At 39.2% G+C, this 20,125-nt stretch overlaps 1 protein-coding gene across 1 annotated transcript in view; it reads right to left on the bottom strand.

Annotated features, from left to right (window-relative positions):
- Positions 1–1,557: 1,557 nt before the first annotated feature.
- The window catches only part of LOC124611132, a 236,098-nt gene continuing 217,530 nt past the window's right edge, over positions 1,558–20,125 (bottom strand). Inside the window, exons 14-15 of the mRNA XM_047140217.1 lie at positions 11,155–11,390; positions 1,558–1,727 (exon numbers count right to left, since the gene is read on the bottom strand). Of these exons, the coding sequence (XP_046996173.1) occupies positions 11,209–11,390 (182 nt within the window). The 3' untranslated portion in view covers positions 1,558–1,727; positions 11,155–11,208. The remainder of the gene's footprint in view (positions 1,728–11,154; positions 11,391–20,125) is intronic.

Raw genomic sequence — 20,125 nt, 5'->3', positions numbered from 1 at the left:
CTACTCTGTGAATTTTCTTTCAACGCATATAAATTCTATTGTATCCAGAATGAGTATTTTACCTTCCCTGAGTTCTCTGAGTGAGTATAATCCACTCTAACATACCAACTGCTAGTCCTGGTTAACATACCTGTGATTTCAAACTGATCAAGGATTTTTTACCTTTATCAGTTTCTTCATTTAATGAAGTAGAGCTAAATTTAAAATAAAACATGAAAAGCCTGGAATTCTGTCTCAGCTAATGAAGTGTCTGAGGCACATAAATGCCCTATCTGACTTGTGTTCCACCATACACAAAATATTTCAGTGGAAGAATCATCATCTTATCAATGTCAAAAGCACCACGCCCAATAAAATACTGCTGTATTTTAATCAACCTTCAAGTTGAGGGCAGCTTTATTTATCCAAAATACATAATTTTTCATTTCTCCTCCCTGTCCCCCCTGCCTTTTAAACACAAATTAAATGCACTGCAGAGCATGGAAGTGTAAGTGTACGCAACACAGGTTGAACAGATATTTGAACAAAGACAGGATAATTCAGTTACCATGTAAAAATCAGAATATGAAAATCTAGTAACACTACCTTACAAAACAGTTTATTATGAATAATCGGAGTGTGGCTGTTAAAACTTGATACACAATTATTTGGTTCAACTTCCAGTAAAAAAAGAAAGATAAAATAAAGGAAATATGATCAAAAACAAGTAGGTGGAAAGGATCAGCAATGTCATTCAAAATTTTCATACGAGTTGGAGACCTAACATAAACACTGAGGTAGTAATGATTGTAACTGTCGATACACCATAACCAGTCCTGACTCTTGATTTCAGATAATCTGTTATTAGATTCCAATCACATTTGAGTGATGCTTAGTAAAACTTGGTTAAAACTTTGTTATGGAAAACTTTTGTTACACAGAAATAACAATACCTGGTCTTCACAACATATAACACCATATCAAAAAAGTTTCATGGATCTGCATGGATCAAAATAATAAAAACACATAATTTTAAAAAAAAAAAGTGTATTGGACAAGGGGAAATACATTATACAAAACAATAATATATAACAGAAAAAGAATATCATCATGGCTGCACATTACCTTGCAATGTGCTAAAGGAACATCATTTTCAAAGTCGCCGTGTCATATTTACAATTTACATATGTTATTATACACAGTTTTATTATATTACATGAGTAACATGGAATGCAATTGTAAATGGAAGACACAACCCCCCCCCCCCCCCCCCCCCCCCCACCCGACTTCTCTTCTGTAGATTAAAGCTTCCACTTGAGCACAGGAAGAAAAATAACAATAATGCATAAGAAAGACTGTTTCACCTCATTCATAAGCATCAGTATACAACACTCAGCTGCTTCAAACAATAAATTATAAACACATGGACATTGATAATAAATATAACATTAATATGGAGTAAAATTTACATCTCCATAATTATTGAATTATTGGAGTAATTTTATAATGACTGCTTGAGTCATTTAAGTTGATAAATTACTTCAATGCACTTTGTTCATTTTTTACACACACACACACACACACACACACACACACACACACACACACAAAAAATTCTTCAACTGCCGAAATATACCATACAATTTCCAACGAATAACAGTGTTCTGCCGTTATAATAGCGGCCATCTCTGTGAATGACTGAACTACGTTCCTCCGATGGACACAGAATTACAGAAATAATTGGAAACCTGGAACAGCCAAAGTTTATTTCAATTCACAGTGCCATTTCTTAGTGTAAGTACATAAAAAACACAAATAAAAAGCAAATCAAAACTGCAATGGCAATGTAAACAGCACTTAAATGCATATACTGCTGAAATTATCCAAGCAAGACTAATTAAACAAATAAAAAACTTATAAACAATCTAACATCCACCAACAACTTATTTACTGTTATGTATAATTATTAAATGATTCCACTTTGAAGGAGCACGAGTTGAAAATAGTTTCACAAAGTGCATTGCATATCAGTAACTCAAATTCAAAGGTGAGGCAGTCTATTCTTTATGGTTGCATACGTACTCTTTCTGTGCTAAAATAAGGTAAAGTTGTGAAGGGAGGACATCATTTTTATTGCAGATAGTGAAATTTGTGAATATCATCATTAAGCTGAGCCGGCCATTAAAGGTAAAGGTCATAACAGAGTAAATATATTGTGGGGTCTTGACTGTTAGTGTGCTTCACTGCTTAAATAGTTGTCTTGAAGATATTGCTGAATAAATGATATACATTATTCTTATGTCAGTGAATACAGTTCCTAACTGTAGAACTGTATCAGTTTATTATTTTAAATGACATTTAAGAAAACAGAGAAACCCTTAGCGAGCTATCTTTCTACTGCTTTCAACACAAAAATTAAGCATGTTCTGGGGTTAAGCGTTTCACATGACCTAAAATTTGATTACCAGTTCAAGTTCGGTGCCCTACACAGAAAATGATATTTGTTACTGTTGGTATCCTCCCATAATCTATCACACATTTGCAGGTACCATGCCATGAGAAATTCATACTATTTAACACCAATTGTAAACTACATTTGTGCCTTTTCTTCATTCAGCTGTCCTCCCCCCTCCCCCGGTTTTATCCAGTACTTGTGTAATAAAAGGTATATTTTTGAGAATTTTTGGAAGGTATGAAGTGCTATACAAAGCGTATCTTGCAACAAACTGTGAGTTACAGTTGCGTATTCTGCAAACTGTGACTGCAATATCTTTACAGGAAATTGTGTCCCCTAATTGCAGTGTAAATACTTATGTGATTAGTGCAATATTTCCATTATTACTACCCACTGACATGTTTTGATTAGTGCAATATTTCCATTATTACTACCCACTGACATGTTTCTTCAAGTCATTGCTTTAAATGTCATGATCATAAGACAACTTTAGCTCTTGCCAAGTCAATTTCTGTGGTGTAATTTTGTGTTTTGCTCATATTATAACACAGTTGTTGTTCTTAGAAGTTTATTCACCCAGATTGCATAAAAAGACACAATGATTACTAGTTTCAGCGAAATTAAACTGCCATCTTCAGATAATTTACATAGAAAATTTCATTTTTTATTTATGTATTTATTAATTTTTTTTTCCAGGGCCAATCCATTCCATGGACTGTTCACATTAATTGGACACATTCAACAAAAAAAGGTGGTAGTTCTGTACAAATGAGCCGAGATGGCAATTTAGTTTTGCTGAAACTAGTAATCGTTATGTATTTTTATGCAATCTGGGTGAATTAAATTCTATAAGAACAACAATACCAATACTTGCAACTGGGCTTCAATCTGCCTGGAGCAATATTTATCTGAACACCAAAAAATAACTTTAAATTAGCTTCACTGATTTAACTTCAGTATCATGATGCTGAAATAAGCTTCACTGATTTAACTTCAGTATCAGGTATGCTGAAATAACTGCAAAATACCTGGGATAAAATTTACAGATACCTTGGAGGCAACTTTGTCCCTCAAACATCTTTAGTGGTTATGCCTAATAGTAAGAATCAAAAACTTTGCCAATGAATGACACATCAACAACATACACTGCTACTGAAGCAGAAAGCTAAATGGAACATGATATGATTTTTACAATGCAGCAATTGAATTTGTTATAGCTAAGTTTATATCACAATTGTAATATTTTATGCATCGACTTAAACAGGCCAATGAAGTGAAGAAAAATAACGGTAAAATGATTTTCTAAAAAAATATTGTTGCCATGGTTTGCAGAATGCATAACTGTAGCTGAAAATCTATTATTTAATCTTTTATGCAGAACATTCTTAAGTGTCAAACACTGAAAGTTCAGGTTGTAACACGAACAACATTATGAAAAAGAGTGTTACTCACCTTAAATATGACATGTTGAGTTGCAGACAGACACAACAAAAACTATTTGACACTGAACTTTTGCAAAAGCTTTCTTCAGGAGGAAAAGAACACACAAACACATCCACACACGCAAGCACACCTCATGCATACATGACCACTCTCTCTGGCCGCTGAGACCACAATCCAATGGTGGTGTTTTGAGTGCGAGGAGCAATGATGTGGGGAATGGGGAGGGATAGCACAGTGTGAGTGGGGTAGAGGAGTCAGACCTGCCTGATTGTGTGTGTAAATGCTAGATGGTGGTCATCAGCATCAGGAAGCTTTGGGAGGAGACAGGGAAGGGGAGAGGAGGGGAGGGGGATGGAAATGGAAAGCAGCAGAGAAGGCAGAGAGCAGACCACAATGATGGTGGGGGATGTGAACTGGGAGTAGGTGATAGGGCAGATGGGGCGGTACTTGGATGGTGCATGTGGGGACAATAAATTACCTTAGGTTGAGGACAAGATGATTTCAGAGGTGGAGAACGTGTTGGAAGGATACCTCCCAACTGCACATTTCAGAAACGCTGGTAGTGGAAAAGAGGATCAAGATGTCCCTGGTTGTGAAGTAGTCATTGAAATCAAGCACATTATGTTTGGTTGCATGATGTACCACACGATGGCCTACTTTGCTTTTGGCCATAGTTTGGCAGTGGCCATTCATCCTGGTAGTCAGCTGGTTGGTCGTCACAGCAATATAAAAATCTATACAATGACAGCAGTAGAGCTGGTACATGACGTGGCTATTTTCGCAAGTGGCCTGGCCTCTGATGGGATAGGATAAACCTGTGACAAGACTACAATAGGACGTGCTGAGTGGATGGATTGGACAGGTCTTGCACCTGGGTCTTCCACAGGGATATGATCCCTGTCCCTGTGGAAGACCCAGGTGCAAGACCTGTCCAATCCACCCCCTCAGATGGGAGATATGATACTGCGGGAAGAGTTTGACAGAGCACTGAAAGACCTAAGTCGAAACAAGGCTCCGGGAGTAGACAACATTCCATTAGAACTACTGATAGCCTTGGGAGAGCCAGCCCTTACAAAACTCTACCATCTGGTGAGCAAGATGTATGAGACAGGCAAAATACCCACAGACTTCAAGAAGAATATAGTAATTCCAATCCCAAAGAAAGCAGGTGTTGACAGATGTGAAAATTACCAAACTACCAGTTTAATAAGTCACGGCTGCAAAATACTAACGGAAATTCTTTACAGACGAATGGAAAAACCGGTAGAAGCCGACCTCGGGGAAAAATACAGGGAGTGAAAGGCTATTTACAATTTGTACAGAAACCAGGTGGCAGTTATAAGAGTCGAGGGGCATGAAAAGGAAGCAGTGGTTGGGAAGGGAGTGAGACAGGGTTGTAGCCTCTCCCCGATGTTATTCAATCTGTGTATTGAGCAAGCAGTAAAGGAAACAAAAGAAAAATTCGGAGTAGGTATTAAAATCCATAGAGAAGAAATAAAAACCTTGAGGTTCGCCGATGACATTGTAATTCTGTCACAGACAGCAAAGGACTTGGAAAGCAGCTGAACAGAATGGACAGTGTCTTGAAAGGAGGATATAAGATGAACATCAACAAAAGCAAAACGAGGATAATGGAATGTAGTCGAATTAAAGTCAGGTGATGCTGAGGAATTAGATTAGGAAATGAGACACTTAAAGTAGTAAAGGAGTTTTGCTATTTGGGGAGCAAAATAACTGATGATGGCCGAAGCAGAGAGGATATAAAATGTAGATTGGCAATGGCAAGGAAAGCGTTTCTGAAGAAGAGAAATTTGTTAACATCGAGTATAGATTTAAGTGTCAGGAAGTCGTTTCTGAAAGTATTTGTATGGAGTGTAGCCATGTATGGAAGTGAAACATGGACGATAAATAGTTTAGACAAGAAGAGAATAGAAGCTTTCGAAATGTGGTGCTACAGAAGAATGCTGAAGATTAGATGGGTAGATCACATAACTAATGAGGAGGTACTGAATAGAATTGGGGAGAACAGGAGTTTGTGGCACAACTTGACTAGAAGAAGGGATTGGTTGGTAGGACATGTTCTGAGACATCAAGGGATCACCAATTTAGTATTGGAGGGCAGCTTGGAGGGTAAAAATCATAGAGGGAGACCAAGAGATGAATACACTAAGCAGATTCAGAAGGATGTAGGTTGCAGGTACTGGGAGATGAAGAAGCTTGCACAGGGTAGAGTAGCATGGAGAGCTGCATCAAACAAGTCTCAGGACTGAAGACCACAACAACAACAACAACATGATCCCTGTGGCGAGGGGTTAGGAGCAGGAGTGGCATAGGGATGGACTAGGATATGGTGGTGGTTTGGTGGGCAACGGAAAACTACTTTAGGAGAGGTGGGAAGGATCTTGGATAACATGGCCCTCATTTCAGGGCATGGTGATGGTTAATGAAAGCTCTGAGAAGGATGTGGTCGATTTGTTTCAGTACAGGATGCTATCAGGTGATGAAGGGAACACTCCTTTGTAGCTGGTTCTTGGGGGTGGTGGGAGTATTGGATGTGTATGAGGATACGGCAAAAAAATCTGTTGTGGGCTAGGCTAGGGATAATACCTGTATGTGAAGGCCTTTGTGAAACCTTCAACATATTGGGCAGGGGAATTCATATCACTGTAGATACAGAGTGCCCCAATTTTATGGGAGAGATTTTTTTGGCATGGAAGTGATGGCAGCTGTCAAAATGAAGATACAGTTGGTGGCTGGTGGGTTTAATGACAAAGGTGTGGATGCAGCCATCAGAGAGGAGGACGTCAGCATCCAGGAAGGTGGTACACAGAGTCGAGGAGGGCTAGTTACAACGAGTGGGAGAGAACGTGTTGAGGCTGTGAACTGTTATGAGATGCAGAGATTACCTGATGGAAGTCTTACACCAACCGTCCTACTACTCCACCCACAAACTCCACCAGAGTGATCCCATTTTAGAAGTCTAACACAACCTCCAATTCCTGGTTAAAGCCTTAAGGCCTTCTCAAAACCTCTCCCTCTGAATTTACACTGATGGAAACAAATTGCAACACCAAAAAATAATTACTGTAGAGTAATGATATTTTGGGAATACGTTTGTCTAGGTAACATATTTAACTAATAAAAATTGCAAGATTTCAAATTAATTTAAGAGTCAGACAAGCCATTTCAAATGTGACATGGTGATAGATTAATAACCAGTATAACCACCAGAATGTTGAATGCAAGCATGCGAAGGTGCACGCATTGTGTCGTACAGGTGTCAGATGTCAGTTTGTGGGATGGAGTTCCATGCCTGACGTGCTTTGTTGGTCAATACAGGGGTGGTTAAGGCTGGTTGTGGATGACGCTGGAGTTCCCATCCAATGATGTCCCATATGTGGTCGATTGGAGACAGATCTGGTGATCAAGAAGGCTAAGGCAACATGTCGACACTTTCTAGAGCATGTTCGGTTACAACAGCAGTGCATGGACCAGTGTTATCCTGTTGGAAAATCACCCCATGAATGCCAGCACAACAGGTTGAATCACCAGACTGATGTATAATTCTGCAGTTAGAGTGAGAGGGATAACCAAGAGACTGCTCCTGTGTCATACGAAATTTCAACCCAGACCATAACTCTATGCGTAGGTCCAATATGTCTAGCACATATACAGGCTGGTTGCAGGCCAACAATTGGCGTCCTTGTAATCAACACACAGCCATTAGTGACACTGAGACAGAACTAACTTTCATCATAAAACACAACTGATCTCCACCAGGCCCTCCAATGATCTCTCTCTAGACACAACTTAAGTTGCTAATGGCAGGGTTGGGGGTTGGTGGAATGCACCCTATAGGGCATCTGGCTTGGAGCTGTCCTTGAAGTAAACGATTTGTAACAGTCTGTTCTGCCACTGTGGTGCCCACTGCTACTGCAGATGCACTATGACATACAAGAGCCATACAATGACCATAATGATCTTCCCTCTCGGTAGTGCCATGTGGAACATTTTCTTCTTGTAACCATATGTTCTTGTGACCACCACTGCTAGCAATCATGTACAGCGTCTACATTCCCGGCAAGTCTTACTGCAATATCACGGAACGAACATCCAGCTTGTCATAGCCCTATTACATGACCTCCTTCCAACTCAGTGAAGTGTTGACAATGGTGTCTTTGTTGCTTTAAACACATTCTTCATTAACATCACCACATCCAGTCTCAAATGTAACTAATGCTCATGACTGTTACAGTGTTTATTTAAAGCGAAACTGATTTGCAGCCTCATACTTAAGCTACTAGTGCCACTCTTCTGTGACTGGCACAAAATTTGAACAGACATTATCTTTCAGGTGTAGAAAGATGCCTACCAACTTTCGATTATGTTCTAGAGCTCCTTCTTGGTGCTGTGATTTTTTTCCATCAGTTTATATACAGGGATATTCTTATTAACATTTGAAATGCCTCAAAGCGATGTAGATGACACAGAGACAAGTAATTTAAGACGAGCCACATGGGGCCGAAACATTGGAAAATACACCAAATGTGGAAGATAAATGTAGAGTGTGTGACGTCACCAGATGGTGTACCTCACCAAATATGTAGCAGTTGGGGTTGTCAATCCTATTCTCACTGGTGGGGAAGAGTACTACACATCACTCTGTTGGGCTACTCTGTTTTCATATATGTAAACTGATTAATCATGGTCTTGTATTACCACTACTGTGTCATATCGGATAATGCACAAACGGAAACAGAGTACCCTAGAGGAGTGATGTATAACAACTGCCCCGTACTGGCAAAGGTACGATTGATAAGCCCAAACGCTGCACATTTGGCAAGGTGCAAATGTTCAACATTTGTGAACCATTTTGGGGGATTCCCTGACATTTATGGTCCCATATGTCTTATATTAAATTACTTGTGTCAACATCATCTACACTGCTTCAGGGTTTTTTAAACACACACACACATGCACACGCACACAGACACAGACACAGACGCGCAGGGGGTGAGGGTGGGGGGGGGGGGGAGGGGGGGGGGGGAGAGAGAGAGAGAGAGAGAGAGAGAGAGAGAGAGAGAGAGCATGCGCAAGGAACTACATTGGTGACACACGACGACAGCATCTGGCTGCTTGTTTCACCGTACAAACATGGTGTTAAATAAACTGTTACAATTCAGCCATTTTTGGACTTCAGAGTTCCACAATTACTGCAAAAAGATAGTGACTTCCCGCTACTTTTTGTTATGTGCCATGCTACAACACCATATAACTGAGTGCCTCTCATCAGACTGTGCCTAAAGCCAAAGATGGGAAGCAACAATGCCAGGCGCCGACTGAGAACATGACAACTTTCTACCTGAACAATGCTGTCAAACATACACGTCATCGGGTGTCCACTGCACCTGTGACAGTTTTGGTGTTCCTCAGATGTGCAATGTTCTCATCCATTTTCTGCACCTGAGTATGTCACGCCTATAGTGTTGCATGTGCCTACACTCCCACCTGAACAGCTGCACCAGACAGGCATTTTGCCAAGTGTGCACAGTGGTCCTACCGCTCCCAAGACTTCTCCAGTGTTTTTCCTGTAACAGACTGTGCTACATCCAGTACCATTATCCTTGTCCATGTATGTAGTGCCCACCATGTCATGCATGTTCACAATTCTGCCACTCTCATTGTAACTGTTGCTATAGTCATGTGAACTAATAGCTACTGACACTGCTGCTGTACCTACTGTGCCAGGCTTTGGTATGCTGTTTCACTCTTGTCTACTTTCCATCAACATTCAAGCTTTCACTGTTCCGTGCTGATCAACCTGCAATGCAGTTTGCCATCATGACTGCACATGGAGAAATTGATGACTGTGCTAAATTTGTTACTCTCCTGAGTCATCTTGGTGAGCAGGTGGATTTGATTAGTGACTTATTTGTCAGACTTCTTATGACAATACCAGCTGCTACTGGAGCTGGCCCATGGCATTTTATTTTGGCAGGATAGTCCATCATCAGTGTCAAATTCCCAGTCAAGGATCTATGTCAATCTCTGCTAGCCCTCTTCACCACTGTGCATACACATCACTTGCAAGTTTGACATTGAAGCCCATGGTTTCCTTCCACAATGCATCTCCATCAAGTTGGCAACACCTCATCATTGAAGCACGCCTTGATGACTGTCAGATCGACAATGAATTCATTTATGCCAGTTTTCTTGCACCATCCCACTACCATCCACTGTCAACGCAACCAGACTCAGGATCCCCCCCCCCCCCCCCCCCCCCCCTACACACACACACACACACACACACGTGCACGCACACATGTGCACATCTACATCTACCCTCTCCTGTCCCCATAACGACACTCCATGCTCCTACAGGCAGCACTAGCATCTTTTCCCACCCCTACCCTGCTATCCTTCCGTTTCCCTACTCCATGCCTACTCTTTACTCCAACAATTCACACAAGATATATTACTGCTCACACCAGATGTTGTTGCAGCCAGTCTTAGCATCTGGTGCCAGTAGCCATGCATGTGTGAATGTGCGAGTAACAATCTATCCTTTCCAAATAGTAATTATTTCATCCTGTACTTTCCATATAAATATTTAAAGGTATGAAGTGTATTATTTGAATTTTAAATATGTATGCTCACCTGTATACATATAAATTCACTTGTCCAATATATTATCCAAAAGCCATTTTCATAGAATATAACCAATAAAAACACAGTTCCATATTGCTTATTGTTTTCCATGTTAAATGTACACAAATAAAACAAAAAGAAAGCTGCTTCTTTGGAGGAGGGGGGTGGGGGGTGGGGGGGGGGGGGATGGGGGAGGGACACCTACTGCTTCCTCAGTTACAATAAACAGCTATTGTTTTATCTCCTATTGGCAGCTGATATATTTTTCAAAGAAAATAATGGCTTTTGTCAATAAACACACACAACTGTTCACAATACATTACTCTTGTCACACAGTTTTACAATAAACATTGCTAGTTAGCTTTACAACAACAACAACAACAACAACAAAAAAAACTTTTCAATCCCTGAATCCAGATAATTTGTAGTAGGAATGGCTAATGAAGATTTCTTAATGTTAGATTGGAGCTTGCTGAATACCTTGCTTAGCAGTGCATAACTTTACTCTCAACTCCAGCAAGACGACAAACTCTACATGAAAATTACATACGGAGGGAGAACATGTAGGGACAAATTTGATTGTGATATACTGTGTTACATGAGATTTCATAACACTGTAATTAACATACCTGTTTCCAAAATGTCAAAGAAGTACACAAATGTTTCACTTTCAGAAAGTTATTTCAGTTCTGCTTCATGTGACTGCTGTCAGTCTGGGTGGCAATGCTCCTACACAATACTTGACAACAGCAGCAACGAGTAGTTGATGTCTGAAGATCCAAATTTTGTGTAATTTTCTTATTTTGTTTCAACTGTAGGTCCATTTGTTCCAGAACCACAAGTGGAATTTGTGTCAACTTAGAATCTGTAACATAATTCATGTGAAATATCAGTAATTATTTCAAGTACACATCAAAACTCTTAAATTTGAATTCATTTATATTTGCCGGAAGTGAATGACCTTAATGATATACAAATTCAAACTATTTCCGCGTAGTAGATTACTCGAAAACAATACAACATGCATAGAAATCGAGGTAAATACAATGAGTTTGGAACACACATTTATTTATTTGTAGCCAGGTCCAAGGTAGTTCTGAATAATTCTATGTGTAGCTGTTTATTTTTCAGGAAAAGTGTTATGGCAAAGGCTCATCTCTTGTAACTTCTATTGGGTGCTTAAAAAACATTGTGCTACTGATGTAAAAACAGATAATTTCAGGTCTGTGTGACTACACTATGGTGCAATTAAGCACAAAGTGAGGAATACCAATGCACTATAAAAACCTGGTTGACTTGGAGACCTAGCAATGGGACTGGTTTACAGATAAGCCATCAAAGTGCCATATGTACAGCAAAGTTGTGTGGATGAGTCAAATGAAATATTCTCTTTTCACAAGACCCAACCATGAGATGGCTGTAAGCAAAGCATAATTTTCTGTAGCATATTAAAAAAGCATCTGGTGAACAAAATTGAATTTCATTATTGCATAAGCCAGATACATTGTAAAAAGAACTGGATTTCATGAACATTTTCCCAAAGGAACAAATAATCATATCATATTAAAATCCAGAGGAATTGAGAAATGTGGCTGAGCAAGTAGACTTACTGATAATTACCATTCAGTATAGCAGAAGAAAATTTGTTGATATGCAAGACATAGTGAAAATCAGTCATTACTCAGAGGTAGCACCAGCTATTGGAATGTTCTCAAACAGCACTGTTCATCATGCGTTGAGTCGACAGAATGTGATTTACTTGTGAAAAAGAAATCTTTTCTGTGACGAGTTCAAAATTTAAAGTGTGTCACGATATGCCGCTGGTGAAACTTATTTTAGTACTTGCTCTATTGTGACATTCATAGGCTTATTTTATGATGTAAGGAATTTTTCTTTTTTAATTTGTTAATGGGTTTATGGCACCACCCACACAGTCAGCCTCAGACCATAAAAACAACAATTAGCTATGACATCCTTTTAGGCAGAACTTCAGTAAACAACCTATGTAAATTAATATATTTAATATATTATTAAAAAAAAAATCTCTCTTCCTTTATTCTTATTTGGCACTTTGTTACAAAATTGTATAGAAGCTTGATAAGTTAGTTTGGGTGGCCATCAAATTGTTCAAATGGCTCTGAGCACTATGGGACTGAACATCTGGTCATCAGTCCCCTAGACTTAGAACTACTTAAACCTAACTAACCTAAAGACCTCACACACATCCACACCTGAGGCAGGATTCGAACCTGTGACCATAGCAGCAGTGCGGTTCTGGCCTGAAGTGCCTAAAACCGCTTGGCCACAATGGCCAGCTAGGTGGCCATCCTTCACAATAAAAAACACCTCCTAACCCTGCACGAAAATTACCACATACAGGAAACCAAAGCAGAAAAGAAAACCCTGTTGAATGATCCAGTTCACATACCAAACAATTCATTGTTTACACTAACGGATAAAATAATAGAATAACACACCAAAAGAGGATAATAATAATAATAATAATAATAATAACAACAACAATAATGGTAACAATAACAATACCACCTGACAACTTTTAACTTGCTTGTCCACAGAACACTTAAACCAAAACTGAAATCAGCTGATCACCACTCGTTTTGAACATATACCTTGTAAGTTTGGCAACGTTTAGGTATACAAACTAAACAGGCGGAAACAAATAATGAACTCACAATATTTATGTCTTTCAAAGCACAGTGTTCAAACAAATAGCTATAACTAGTGGCAAAAGAATAATAGTGCACCATAAAGAAGAAGCAGAAACATGGTGAACAGTGTGGAAGAAAAAGTTTGGAATACAAAATTGTGCTTATGTTGTGGAAATGAAGTGGCAGTGCAACCTCCAGACCAGATGAGGAAGCGTCCAGCCTCCAGATCAGATGAGGAAGTGGCAATGCCAGTAAGCTGTTACTAACTACTTATTTACACAAAAAACTATGTGAACTGTCTGATAATCCAAAAATAACAAAACTGTCATTTTAGATCCCACTGAAGATGCCTTAGAGTAAGAAAAAGGCAAAAAGCAAAAGGGAAAAATAAATTACATTGCAGCAAGAAAAGGTGGTTTATTTAAAAAAACAAGTATTATATAGAATGTATAGACTACTATGTGTGTTCTGATGCTAAAAGGGTTTTAATGTTCGCAGGCAATGCATTTTCAGATATCATCACATACTATAACAGTTTTGTGGTTTCTTGAAACCTTTTGTGGCAGCCGAAGAAATGTGATCCACATCTTCCTCACTGCCACATTCACACAAAGATGACGTGATCACGTTGAGATCATAGAGATGTTGTTGGGATCTCCTGCGATTGAAGCAAAGTCACTGTAAAGTTTCTGTTTTATCTGAAGTTTTGGTACCAAAGATGTGATGGGAGATAGGCACCACTGGGGCATAGTGCCTCCCTTTAATTTTGTATGACTGTTGGCAATTAATTCTATAGAGCTCCTGATCATAGTCCTTATGTTGTGAAGGATATCACTGGGTGGCACTTCATCATATTTCACTGAACCACTGCATACAGTTTCCTAGAACGGATTATCTACTTTTATTCCACTGTGTGCTTTTATCTGTAAAATGATGCTCATCTTTTTTTACATGAGAAAGTTCATGCACTGCTTCTATAATCTGATACACTACATAAATTTTGGTACTGTAGACAGTGTAGCATTTTTAACAGCATCAGTGGTGAGCATGAGCCCGATAAAATTATGATTGTTTGTTCTTCCACTTCTTTTGCATATTTAAGTCCCTCTAAAATCACTATGAATTCTGCAGTAAGAATGGACACAATTTCTGGGAGCTTGAATATACCTCCTCGATCAGTCTTTCCATCTACAAATTCACTTCCTGGCCTGTCTTTTTGTTTGGACCCACCCGTGTGGACTTATCCTGAAAATGGTTTTGCAGCTAGGTCGTCAGCCTAAATTTTTCACATTCAGTGAACCATTGCTGAATAGAATGCATGTATTGATATTCAGCTTCACTAAGGTATTAGCACAGGGCTTGCTGAATCAGCCAATAATTTGGGAAATGGTGATGCGTTCATGAAATGTAGAAGTGTCGAAAGTAAAATTCTGCTAAGGAAAAAAGAAAGTATTCTTATATGTATATCTTTTAATCCTATGTATTGATTTAAGAAATTTTTCATCCTTTGTACAGAATTAATAACTGAAATATAAGTTTCTGAAACTGGTCTCTGAATAAGGTTCAAAGAAAAAAACCATAGTTGTTTGGTGCATCTTTCTCTCCCCACAAAATGGATGATGAGGTTATTAGAAATAGAACATAAGCTCAGAATGAGCAAAGATGGGGAAGGAAATTGGCCATTTTCTTTTCAAAAGATTTAGGGAAAAACCGAAAATATAAAGCTGGATGGTTGTTTTTCCTCTGTCCAAAATGCAAGTACATCTTAGCAATGGTGTCACCTCACTTGATAAAACAAACAGTTTTCCGGAACAGGGACGAGACTAATGAACTAAACTAAATGAGCTAAACATCACCCAAACATAACTGCAATACAATAATCCCCGAGATGACGATGTTCTACAGTCTCCAAAAATTATGCAAGCAGAACAGATGTTCTAAACAATAAAATAACAGGTGCAGCAGTGAAATGGGCAATTCTGAAACTTCCATCTGAGACAAGTTTATTTGCAATGCTATAAAAAATATAACATGGATTTACAATGCCTGCCACTTAAAATACCCAGCACTTGAAAATGACATCATATAAGGTGGCTGCCTTTTTCTTTCACACACATTTAAAGTCTTTTATAGAACTTAGACATCACATCTTGCAGGACTGGCACTGGAAATCGATTAACTTCCTCCCAAATTTGATCCTCCAATTCCTGACTGTGAAGTGGCATTTCATGAAGCATTTCAGGATTTTCATGCGACCAGTATCTAAAGATATGCTTGTTAACAAAACCTGAGACATAAAAATTGGCCTCATCACCCAGGATCAGACTGTTACATAGGCCGGGGTTGTCATTCATGAGTTCCAACAATTCCTGGCAAAAGCTTAGTTTCTTTAGGAGGTCATCCAACATTCAGTTTTTGCACAATCTATATTTTGTATGAGGGGTATTGCAGTTCCTTGTTCAATATTCACCATACACTGCGACCTGTTCTCTCAAGTTGCAGCATGTGCTTGTGTGCAGTACACCTGGGACTTCAGCTGAAGGCTTCTTCTACTCTTGCAACATTCTCTGGCAAGCATACATTTTGCCCTTCCACCCCTCTTTTGCACCGTATCATGCGATTCCTCCAAAGTTCTGTATTTCCACTTTGATAGATGCATCGAGAGGACTGGGGCATGATGTGCAAAATTGTAATGAGAATGAAATACACTGGGCGGCCATGTAGCTGTTGCCGTTTTTGTAACACACCTTCACAGCAACAGCGTGTCGTTCACTGGTACATGACGCCAACTCGATTGAACATCGGCCCCCGTGCTGCTAGCCAGGCGAGCAAGACTGATATACTCTACATCCAAATAAGTCTGATAAGGGTATATGTTCAATCACTAAAAAGTGCCAGATGGTTATATTTAAGACGCAGCTACTCAAAGCTCCATTGTGGTCTGTAATTATCACATGGCAGTAAACTTGATAGGTATGCTAATGCACTAATGTCGAACTGATTAACGCTGAAAAATATTATTTCTAATTTCACACACCAGGCACAAATCTGTCACTAAACAGCATTTCTTCAACATCTCTGGTGCTCATACTGAACGAACTGAGTGAGGTGCAGTTATAATAAAATCAACATTATGTCTTTCTGACTTCTTTGACCTTTTCTGCCCAGGTCTAATTCTTAATCCATCATATGTGGAAACTTTTTTATGCGTCTTTCTTGTGTTCACAGTGCTAGATTTGCACATGCTGGCCAAAACTAGAACTAACTTTTTTCCAGTGTAAACTGGTTTGACAAGTCTCACTTGCATATGATAATTACAGCCCACACTAGGCCTCTGTGTGTAGTTGCACTTTAATTGCAACCACCCAGTACTATGCAAATGAAATCAAGACAGTAAATTGCAAGGACAATAATAATCATATACATAGCTACTATAAATGATACTTTCATTTTCAAAGCTCTATTTTCCAACGCACTTCTTGTATAAATGTGAGATATGCATGAATAGAATCAAACTCAGCAAGTTTGCATTTTCCACTCTACAAATGTTCTATAAGTGCCTGTCTGGTGGTGTGATACATGTCCAAGTGACAGTCAATTTTGTTCCACACCTTATGCAGAAACATTTTGTCAATAGTCATCACAGCAGCACTGATTCATTCTCTGAGCTTTTCAACATTCTTGGAAGTTATGGTACATAAACACCGTCCTTAATTTACATCCAAAGGAAAAAAGTCACAAAGGGTTAGATCAAATGATCTAGGGGGCCCAGAGAACAGACTCACATCATCTTCACTGCTACGTCCATTCCAGCAAAGCAGAAGTTCGTTGTTTAAGTAATGACGAACATTGATGCTCCCATGAGGAGGTGCTCCATGTTGTAGGAAGATAAAGTTCTCAGAACCATTAGTCAGATGAGGAAACAACCACAACTGCAACATATCAAGGTAAGAGATACCTGTCACAGTGTTCTCATAGAAGAAAAATGACCCATACAACTTTGTCTGTAACATTGCACAGAAAACACTACACTAACCTTCAGAGAATCTCATTCATGGGTACAATTTCATGAGGATTTTGAATGCCCCACACACTTTCACTGTTGAGATTAACCTCTGCTAATAAATGAAATGTTTCTTCATTGTTGAATATCAGCTTGGGGGGTGAAATGTTCATCCTCACTTCCTGCATTCTGATACAAAACTGAATGTGTCCCATATTTTTTTGTTGCATAAGCTGCAGATGGTATGGTTTGAAATTTAACCACTATCACAAAATCTTCTGCACAGTTTGTTGTTGTATTCCAAGTTTGTAGCTTGTGCACATCGATGATTTTTTTGGACTGTGTATGAAATTTTCCCTGACCCCTCTCTATGTCACATCTTGCACATTTGAGCAACAACCAGCACCCCTAAATTGTTGGTATCAATGCACATCTCTCTGTTTACATGGTGGCTCTCTTCTATAATTCCTTCTAAACCCACACTAAACTGTTGTAACTGATAAACATCTTGTATATTTCAACACACAAAAACTCTTTTCTTGCTGTCACCTTATTGTCACAACATGTGACTCTTAATTCCACATGCTGCGGGAAACGCAAACTTCATGAGTTTACTGTTCTATTCACACACCAATCATATATGTATTATTTTGGGAAACACAGAGTTTGAAAGCGAATGAATCATTTATAATAGCCCTGTATTTGCGATTGTTCAGTTTCTGCTGGTGTATTAATATTGACTGAACAGCCAGCTGAGCAGCCATGGGAGGTCAGTTTGTCAGTGCATCTGACGATGGCAAAACATAAGACAGCCAAAATATTGCACCCGTTGAACACTATAACCAGCAATACATCCATGGAATGTTCAATCAACCACATATCTTACATAATGAACAAAAAAAAGCTGCCTGGGATGTTATCAAGCCAGAGAGGAAAAAAAAAAATCAAGATTAAGTTCACAGCTTACAAGTACCATATAATACAGTGTCCATAATTGAAGTTCCAGTTTCAAAATGCTGTAGAAAGAGAACCATTCCTCAGAATGACGTCAAATTTGTCCAACTCATTAATGATGCCAGGGGAACTGTCATTGGGGGTTAAATCAAAAAATCTGACTAATAGATGACACTGTGTCAGAATATGCACACCAACAGACATGGGGCACACAGCTGTTCCACAGTTTGTGCCCAAGGCACCCAACATTACTGTCTCCCGTGTTGCTGGTAAGGCTCTTTTACAAGAACTGTGACTGTGCACCAGTAGCACTGCAGTAATGATTTCAGACACTCAACAGTATGAAGGGTATGGTTACAAAAATCGAAAAGACGGGTTCTTTTGAAGTGCAATGTGGCAGAGAGACAACTGTAGATGGGGCCGCAACACTACAGGAGAAATGCTGGTGAGCAAAATTCAGTGCATGGGGAATTACCCGAATGTTGGACATGTTTGCAATGATGGTGCATAAAATCGCATGAAACATCCAGCATGGCTGTCCATACAAAATCACCCATTTCAGGAGTTGCTTCCTGCTGACTTCCCAGCAAGGCAAACGTCCACTCTGGGATTTCTCGTTTGCATGGAAGTGGACAATGAATGACCAAGGAACATGGTGTGGACAGACAAAGCTCCATTTCCATCTACAAGGACAAGTGAATACATAGACTACAGGCAATGGAAAATCTGCAAGCACATCACGGTACCACTTTATTCTAAAAATGTGACTGTGTGTTGCAGGTTGAAAAAGCATTGTTTATTGTAGAACCGTATTTTTTCAAGGAGATGAATCCTTTCAGTCTTGTTACCTATACAATCACTGGTAAATGCTGCAACAGTCACATACACACCAATGTCATTCCACTCCTCCAATAATGTGGATGTGTGGGTACGATTATTTTTATGCAAGATGGCCCTCCTTCACATATTGCACAGCCAGTGAAGCAGCTGCTGCAGAGATATTTTGAAATGCTAGAATTATCACCCGTCACTTTCCCACAGCCTGGCTGTCCAGATCAGCTGATCTTAATCCATGTGACTTCTGGCTACGGGGCTATCTGAATTATGTTGTTTTCAGTGCTCCAATTATGAATGTAGCTGAACTGAAAGCACGCATTTTGCAACGCATGCTGAATGTGACCCCTGAGACACACTGGTTTGTTGTGGAACACGCTGTTTGCAAATTTTAACTTTTGTGAGGAAGCAGGGACAGCATATTGAACAAGTGGGAGTCTCACGACAATTAGAAACCAATGTCATTTTGTTTTTAGGCAGTTTTTGGGTCCATGACATTTAAAACCAATCTCATTGTTGCTTTATATGTGGTTGTTGGCCTCATGACAAATAAAAAACTGATTTTTTCCCCATCAGTTGTGGTATGACCTTGCCATTGTAGACTGCCACGCTTGTGCAGTCATGCACAATGAACAGAACGGATGATGTAATGTACAACTCAATCTATTGCCATCGTACTGTGATTCATCTGTCAATTGTAGCCAACCCCATTTACATTAAGATGCTTTCAGCACCCTCTACTAGTAAAACTTCAGTTGAAGTTTGTTTTGTTGCACGATGTTTCCCCCTGCATCAATAATACGCTATTCAAATTTTATGTCGTTCTAAACAGCAGTTCTCTTTCTACAGCATTTTGAACCGGAGCTTTGAATCTAATGTACATTGTATCAATAATTACATTTTGCAAGTCCCAGGATAAAATGGAGTCTTGTGAATGATGGTAATTAACAACAGTGGTAACTCCCAGCATTATACAATCAATCACATGGTTGGTTCTGTTGCACACATAACACGGAGATGGAAGTTTGTGAAGCAAAAGCTTGTATTAGTAGTCCCACAGCAGAAGATTACATTTGCATCTGTATTCCATAATTCACAGTATGTTTGTGTCAGATGGTAATAGCATAAAAATTATCCCAA

Source organism: Schistocerca americana, chromosome 1 (assembly GCF_021461395.2).
Source record: "Schistocerca americana isolate TAMUIC-IGC-003095 chromosome 1, iqSchAmer2.1, whole genome shotgun sequence".
Taxonomy (NCBI): Eukaryota; Metazoa; Arthropoda; class Insecta; order Orthoptera; family Acrididae; genus Schistocerca; species Schistocerca americana.
Note: the sequence above shows the minus strand (reverse complement) of the source record. Positions and strands in the feature narration are given on the sequence as shown.